The sequence below is a fragment of the Chaetura pelagica genome, unplaced genomic scaffold (genome assembly GCF_000747805.2).
Source record: "Chaetura pelagica isolate M959 unplaced genomic scaffold, ChaPel_1.0 scaffold31, whole genome shotgun sequence".
Classification (NCBI taxonomy): domain Eukaryota; kingdom Metazoa; phylum Chordata; class Aves; order Apodiformes; family Apodidae; genus Chaetura; species Chaetura pelagica.
Window position 1 is genome coordinate 4,182,894 of NW_009952481.1, and position 7,898 is coordinate 4,190,791.

Genomic DNA, 7,898 nt, shown 5'->3' on the forward strand with positions numbered 1-7,898 from the left:
TGCTGCACCGGGCTTCCCCACAGCGCGGGGGGGGGGCTGCGGGGCCAGGCAAAGCTCACGGGTTGGAGGCAGGGCAGAAAGCAGAGGCAAAGCCCTGCATCCCCGCAGAAACCCTTTATTCTGGTGCCCCAGCCTCCACGCTGGGCTGAACTTGCCTGGGAGGAAAGCGCGGAGCTGCGGGATGAGAGCTGCTGGAATGCAGCGCCTCAGGGTGGGCAGAGCCTGGCTGAGGGAAGCAACTTCTCCTGGTGGCTCTGGGCGTCCTGAATTTTCCCACTTGCTGTTATTTTATGCGGGTGAAAACGCTGGTGCCGATCCTGCAGGAAAGCCCAGGTCACCGTGACTCACCCAGCTGTGGTGCAGGGCACAGAGGGAGAACACAAGGAGGGGCACTGCATTCCCCACTGCCTCTCTAGGTGCTAGGATGCCCCAAACTCCAATACCCTGTAGTGGAGGCTGCAGTGTGTCCTGCTCTCTCCCTGCTGGAGAGTGCAAGAAGAGTCTTGGGAAGGTCTGGCTGGGCCAGACCCCATGCTGGGGTCACCCAACCTATGGGACACCTGGGCTGGCCAGGTCGCAGAGATGTTCCTTAGCTCCTCCTTCTCACTGGTGACAAACCTATTTAGCCCTCCTCGTCCCGCCATTCCACGTCCCATGGGACTTCTTCCTTCTTCAGCCTGGGGTGCAGGAAAGCTTGGCACAGTGGTGATCAAGACCAGTGCTCACCGGGTGGCTTTCCAGTCCTCAGCAGGGCTGTCAGCTGCTTCTCTCAGGAGCCACAGGGCATGCAGCGTTTCCTCTCCGTTGGTGCCCACATAGCACTGGCCCAGGAATGCAGTCATCCGGGATGTCACTGAGTCTGGAAGGGTCCAAGATGACATGAGTCTGGGTGGTGAGGCACAAAGCCACCCTGCTGCATCCCACTGGCATCCCTGCTGCAGGGTGATCCCTGCCCCCCCGTGCACCCTAACACCTCCCTCCTCCCTCCACCTACCTTGGAGCTGCCAGTGCACTGTGAAGGAGAAGATGGGCTGTGGGACCAGCCCCACATCCTGCTGGGACCCCTCCAGTGGCGAGGTAAGGATTTCAGAGCCACCAGCAGCAGGCCCCGGCAGGTAGGAACCAGAGAAGCTGCCGTCCTTGCCAAGGGCAGACACCACCATCCTGCAGCCCGTGTCACTCCTCCAGGACCCGGAGAGGAGGCACTGCAAGGCCAGTGCTGTGGTTTGCGGTGCCTGGCCAGGCAGGGAGATATCCTGCTCCTGCCCAACCACCCTGGCTCTGCCCACAGATGCCTTTATAACTGAGGGACATGCCAGGGTTCCTGGGTGAAGGTGGTGGCCACGGGCTTTGCCACCTTGGCATGAGCATGGCACCCTCAGCACCCTTCGTCTTCAGCCCAACCTCTGCTCTGGGCTCTTTGTGGCTGCCACCCTGGGGGGAGAGGGTCCTCCCCCTGCTCAAGCAGAAGGTGTGTTTGGTGGGAAAGGGTTTTTTTCTGGCACATGTCTCTGTTTGCCTGTCTCTGGGTGGATACCCAGAGCAAGGAGCATCCTGGCAGGAGTGACCCCTCCCTCTCCACAGCTTCCCTCAGCACTGCAGCCTGGCACCAGCTCTTTGCTGAGCACTGCAGCCCAAGCAGCCTTTGGGGTCTAGCAGGGTTTCAGCACCATGTCCCCATCATCAACCCCCATACCTTCTTCTCCTCGGGGGTGACACATGCCACCATGGCCAGGGTGAGGAGCAGGGCAAAGTCACCCCTTCCCATGGCTGTGGGGCAGTGAAGTGCTCGGCACAGCTCCTTTCCAGCCCTGCACCTCAGCCTCCTTTATAGGGCTGTAACCAGAGCCCCAGGGGCAGCAGGCTGGCAGCAGCAGGGGGAGTGACCTGGTGGCAGTGTGCCTGGGACAGGACAGGCGAGGTGAGGAGGTCTGTGTGACCTGGGCAGTGTCAGAGGAATGCAGGGATGAGCACGGCTGTGGAGAGAGTGCTGGAGGCATAAGCTTATTAAAAGACCTTTATAGCAGCCTGAAGAGCATCAGCTACCCTCCTTGGGAACCATATGTTGTCCATGCAGGCTGGAAGTTGTTAACTGTTTAAACATTTAACTGATCCCTGCTTTGCAGGTGCCACTGTCTGACCAGGGTGTCACCCAGGCAGCGCCACGTAACCTGTGGCAGAGGCAAGGTGCAGCACTGCCCAGGGGGGAAGGATTGCCCTGCCCTCTGCTTTAGCAGCAATAACATTTCCCCAGTGTCTTCTGGGTGTCAGCTGCTAATTTTACTGGTTTTGCTTTTACAAGAGTTGGAGGAAGAAGCAAACACAGAGGTGCACTGGGATCCAAGTGGGTGTGTTTGCTAAACACACCTAGTGTGCTAACCAGCCTTCTGCTTGCACCTCTTGCCTGTATTTGTTGCTCTTTGTATGTACAGCATGCACTGCCCCTGCTTCCCTGAGCTGCTTCCCTGATTGCTGCAGTGCCTGGAGAACCTGTGGGACACTTGAAAACTAAGGTGGGATTCAGCTGCACAAACAGGTGCTGTTTTCAGGATGGCAGTGTCTGGAGCACTGGCTGGCAGCAAGGCTGCAATGTACATACTGGGGTTGGGGAATCCACAGCTCAGTTGCTTCTGGCACACCCCGGGCCCCTGCTGCTGCTGCTCAGTGCCTCTCCTCTGGTCCGGATGGCCCCAAACACTGGGGCAAGCAGAAACCACCCCTTCTCCTAACACATCACTCCTCCTTGTCACCTTTTGCAGTCCCAGACTCAAGATCTTATCAGAGGGTCCTGAGAAATCCCTTCCAAGAGATCTCCTGCTCTTGCCCCAGATGCTGTGCTCCATCCTTTTGGCCTGTCACCAGCCCCTGCCCTTCTGCACTGTTTGGCAGGGACAAGCTGCCCTGTTTGAGTTGCCAGGGAGGCTGCAGCCACCACTCCATGTCATGACAGTGTGCAGCAGCCTCACTGGGGCTGGGACAAACCCAACAGACTGTACAGCTAGTGTGCTGGCATCCCCAGGTCTGGGTTATATTTCTAACACTTCTGCAAGAGGCTTCATCTTCACCCATGGACCTGCCAAAAACTTTGCCTTGAAAGAGCTGACTAAGCTTGGCAGGTGTCCACAGAGGCAGATAGAGTGGCACTGCTGAAATGCAGCAGCAGAGAAGGGTAAAATTCTTGGATCCTCCGGGGAATGGGATGGGAGAGGATGAGATGGAATACAGCAGGCTTTAGCTCAGCACGTTTTACTTTGGGTGCCATGCAGAGGGAAGTGCTTTACTGACATCTCACATCTACTGATACCATTGCCTCCATCACCCAGCCCCATGGACCATGGAATACTGGGACTGCAAAGGCATCTGGTGGGGATTGGTGTGAAGGCACTGCAAGGAAGGCAGCTGGATTTGGGATGCTGATGCCATCTCTGCCACTGGCAAGCAAGGAGGGGGGAAGTGATGAATCAGGGTGGAAGTTTAGGTTAAGGTGAGGAGGGAAATGGCCCAGGGAGCTGGGTGAGAGGAATGAGGGAGGGACCCAGATCTCCCTGGGAAGGGCAGCGGTGAGCCCTCACCTCTGCAGGGTTACCTGTATGGACAGAAGCTGCCTCAGAGGAGCAAGGGCAATTAAATAAAAAATACAACAACAGCTAACATGACTTCTACATTATATTTTTCTGTGAGAGGCTGGTTTTGCTGTTTTGAGGGGGGAGCTGCAGCCAGAGTGTGCTGTCATGGGGCAAGCAAAGACACATCCTCACAGGATGGGGACAAACTCTGCAGGATCTTTCCTTTCCGGCCGCGTTTGCGCGTGAAGACGTTTCTGCCTATCCTGTGAGAAGAGGAGAGTTCCTGTGGGACAACTCACAGGCATCACCCACCCAGGGCTACCAGTGCTGGCAGGTGACAGAGGTGTCCCTCAGTGCCCTCCAGATTGCCCTGAGCAGCTGCCAGATGCTCCTGACCAGGACAAGTCCCTTGCCAGGAAGCACTGGCATCCCTGCTGCAAGCCCACAGTGGGAGGTACAGGGGTCCCCTTGCCCATGGAGATGCTCCTCCTCGGGGGATCCTGGGGAAGACCCCTCCATGGGGCCGCTGTTCCAAATACCTCGTGGCTTCCCAGTCCTCCTTGAGGGACCCGACAGCTTCGCGCAGCAGCCACGTGGTGGCCAGTGTCTCCTTTCCACCTGTGTCCACGAAGCACTGCCCCACGAAGGCAGTGCTGGCGTCTGGGGGAAGCGTTTGTGGGGGGTTGGTGCAGGTGGCACCCACGCTCACTGGCTGGTTTCCCCAACCTGCAGTCCTCCTGTTCCCTTTCTGATGGCCACATGCCCACCCAGCCCATGCTGGGTGGACCTGCCCTGCCCCGTCAGCTCCCTGGGGCAAGGTGGGCTCTGCCACACCTCATCCCCCTGCCCTAATGGGGTCCGGAGCCACCACAGTCACCTCGGGCTGCCCAGCAGGGGTGGGTGCAAAAAGGCTAGGTGAGGATGGCCCCCCCCCGTGTGGGGTCAACATTGACCCTTAGATTTTGCTGCCTCCCTCTGCTCAGCTGCACCAAATCGTCACTCAGCAGATTCCAAGCAGAGGGAAAACCTGCTGGTCACCAGTGCAGCCCCTGAGTCCCCCGTGGTGCCTTCCCCAGCCGTCCCAGCACTTACTGGAGAACTTATGCCAGCGCACGGTGAAGGCGAAGGTGGGCCAGCCCCCCTCACCGGGCTGCTGCTGGGCACCTTTCAGGGGGGAGGCCTGGGCACAGCCACCAGTGAGGGTGACCCTCGTGAGGTACGTCCCCTGGAAGTCCCCATCGTCGCTCACTGCTGAAATCTCCATCAGCGAGTCCTGCTCGTTCCTCCACAGCCCGCTGAGCTGGCACTGAAGGGACACAGCCAAGGGCCCTCTGCCCTGATGCATGGCACAGAGGGGGACCCCATCCCTCCCTCTGGCCCATGGCTGGAGCCACAAGCCCTGCAGCTGAGGGCAGCCAGGCCAGCAAGTCCCAGCCTGTCAGCATGCACGCTGCACCCAGACACAGACACCGTGGGAAGGGATGTGCATTGTTCCCTGGGGAACAGACCCCATGGGAGGACATGCCCCATGCATGGTGCTCTGGGACACATATCCCACGGGAGAGAATGTCCCGTGCACGGTGTTCCCAACACAGACCCCCTGGCAGGGGATGTCCTGTGCATGGTGCCCCTGTGGGAACAAAGCTTTGTGGAGGTGGTACCAGGTGGCTGGGGGTGACCCAAGGATAACCTGCCCATTGCAGGTCACTCCAGCACCATGTCCCCATCATCAACCCCCATACCTTCTTCTCCTCGGGGGTGACACATGCCACCATGGCCAGGGTGAGGAGCAGGGCAAAGTCACCCCTTCCCATGGCTGTGGGGCAGTGAAGTGCTCGGCACAGCTCCTTTCCAGCCCTGCATCTCAGCCTCCTTTATAGGGCTGTAACCAGAGCCCCAGGGGCAGCAGGCTGGCAGCAGCAGGGGGAGTGACCTGGTGGCAGTGTGCCTGGGACAGGACAGGCGAGGTGAGGAGGTCTGTGTGACCTGGGCAGTGTCAGAGGAATGCAGGGATGAGCACGGCTGTGGAGAGCTGGGGGCACAGGGATGGTTTGCACATCCATGATCCAAGAGAATCTGCCAGCCCATTTCTTGCTCTGTGATGGAGTCCTCAGGTGGGCACAGGCTGACAGTGTCCCACTGCCCCTGTTCTGATGCTGGAGTCCAAACAGAGCACTGAAGCAAACAGGTCTTGCTGAGGAGTAAAACCCAGTGCTGGTGAGTACCCAATGCCCACAGCAAAGCATTCTCAGCCACAGCACCCTCAGTTGTCTGCAGGCACCCATGGTACACTGTGTCCTACCACCTGCTGCCCCAAAACCAACATGCAGCACCAAGATGCAGCACCATCCAGTGTTACTTCAGGACAGGGCAGCTCAAGGGCTAAGTTTCAGATTCAGACCAGGATCTGAGTTTCCTGGAAATCATTCATTTCAGCTGGGAGGAGTGACTTGGGCAGCACTAGCACTGCCCATTGCAATAAACCATGAAGTCTGACAGGCAGGGGGTTGGGGCTGAATTTGCTGAATGTCTGATTTCCAGTAAATCACACACATTAGCCTAAGAATAATTTTGGAGCTGGATGTGCTGCAGCTGCTGGCACTCTGAGCAGCCCTCACTGGTCATCAGCAGTATAGACACAGGTGAAACCCTGCACTTGCTTGCCATGAGTTTCCTCAGAGCCAGGGAGGCTCCCAACCAGATTTTTGGGGTGCAGAAGGGCTTCCCAGCTTGCCCTCCCATTCTCATCTCATTATGAGCAGGGAAAAGCCAGTGCTGGCCTGCACTTGATGTCAGATGGTCACTTTGGGAACACACCATCACATTAGGTCTGGAAAAGGGACTTTCTTGGGAGCAGTCTCTTCTCAGAACATCAGGGTGAGAACTACACCCTGCACCCACCATCATGTTTTAGCCCACCTTCCACAGGAGTTATACACAGACTACACAAGGCTAAGTTTAAAATAAAGTATTTTAATGTTTTCTTGTTATTGTTTAGTGTTGGTTTATGGGGACATCTTTCCCCAAAGTTCATAATGAACCGTGATGCTGGTACACACTGGTATTGCTGAGGCATCTCCTGGGCTCCCAAGCCTGGCTGAGCCTGTCTTCCTCCTCCTTTCAGCCCATCCGAGTGAAGGTGTTGCAGCAAGTGCTGCAAAGAAGAAGCAGCTCATCAGTGCCCAGACAGCAGAGGGGCTGGGGTCCCAGCTGGGTATACCTTGGCTCACCTGGTGGCTTTCCAGTTACTGGGGAGGGAGCTGACCTTCTCACGCAGCAGCCAGGAGGTCTGCAGGACCTCATCCCCTTCGTTCCCAGCAAAGCACTGTCCCACGAAAACAGCTGTGGAGTCTGGTGGAGCAATGGCTGTTAGAATCTTTTGGGGCTTCACAGGCTCCAGAAAGTTTAATGCTCCTGCAGCTTGGGTGGGTTCTGGAGTTTGCAGAGCAAAGCTCTGCAGCAGAGAAGCTGTCGAAGCAGCCCTGGTGCCGCCTGGCCTGACCAGTGCTGCAGGAGGTGTCCTGGCTGCAGACACCGCTCAGAGCGGGGAGAAATCAGGGAAGGGCAGACTGGGGACAGGAGAGGGAACAGAGAGATTGGGGAGGGCATTGGACCTGCCTGAGCTCCCCTCCCCCTTCCACTCCCCCATCCAGGCACCGCCACCACTTCAGCTACTCACCGGAAAAGGTCCAGTTGACAGTGAAGCCAAAGGTGCACTGCCCGTCCTCATCCAGGTGCTGGGAGCCAACGAGGGGGGACGGCTTGATGGGTTTCTGGGTGCTTGACACAGCAGTGTAGTACATGCCAGAGAAGTTGCCCTGGCTGTCAACCTTGGACACATTCATCTTGGAGCCCAGGTCATTCTCCCACCAGCCCACCAGGTCACACTGCTGGGTAACAAGTGGACGTGTCCCTGGGGCTGCCTAAACACAGACCCTATACCTGTCCCATCTAAAAAAACCCCCTTACCACACACCCCCAATTCCCTCGGGATCCTGGCACTCACCTTGCCCTCCCTTGCCGGGCGCTTCTGCTCACGCTCCAGCTGCCACTTGGTCTTGGTCTCCTTTTCCTCTTCAGTGCCACGTTTTTCCCCTCTGGGGATCTCGGCGGCGTGGCAGAGGAGCTTGGAAATGAAAGAAAACACAGGGAAAAGTTGTGGGCAGGAGCACAAGGTATCTCCAGAGCCCTGTGAGTACTCAGGCACTTGCTTTTAAGAGACATAATTTATAAAGTCACTGCCAAAAGCTGGGGTAAACCAAGCAGAAGGGGAGAGGTGAAGAGGAAAAGCTAAAGGCAGCAGCTTCTGACAGGCAGGGAAACAGGCAGGAC

The 7,898-nt window shown here is 57.5% G+C and overlaps 3 protein-coding genes across 3 annotated transcripts in view; all 3 read right to left on the reverse strand.

Moving 5' to 3' along the window:
* Positions 1–283: 283 nt before the first annotated feature.
* On the reverse strand, positions 284–1,768 carry LOC104398610 (avidin-like). Its single transcript, XM_010008743.1, has 4 exons — positions 1,697–1,768; positions 995–1,205; positions 727–859; positions 284–317 (listed from the first exon to the last, which is right to left on the reverse strand). The coding sequence occupies exons 1-4, from the start codon at positions 1,766–1,768 to the stop codon at positions 284–286; spliced, it is 450 nt and encodes a 149-aa protein (XP_010007045.1).
* Positions 1,769–3,729: 1,961 nt separating this feature from the next.
* LOC104398649 (avidin-like) lies at positions 3,730–5,380 on the reverse strand. The gene is made up of 4 exons (XM_010008781.1): positions 5,309–5,380; positions 4,659–4,872; positions 4,106–4,226; positions 3,730–3,829 (listed from the first exon to the last, which is right to left on the reverse strand). The coding sequence occupies exons 1-4, from the start codon at positions 5,378–5,380 to the stop codon at positions 3,730–3,732; spliced, it is 507 nt and encodes a 168-aa protein (XP_010007083.1).
* A 1,306-nt stretch (positions 5,381–6,686) lies between these two features.
* The window catches only part of LOC104398650 (avidin-like), a 1,756-nt gene continuing 544 nt past the window's right edge, over positions 6,687–7,898 (reverse strand). The window contains exons 2-5 of the mRNA XM_010008782.1: positions 7,573–7,692; positions 7,246–7,453; positions 6,797–6,917; positions 6,687–6,720 (exon numbers count right to left, since the gene is read on the reverse strand). Coding sequence (XP_010007084.1) covers positions 6,687–6,720; positions 6,797–6,917; positions 7,246–7,453; positions 7,573–7,692 — 483 coding nt within the window. The remainder of the gene's footprint in view (positions 6,721–6,796; positions 6,918–7,245; positions 7,454–7,572; positions 7,693–7,898) is intronic.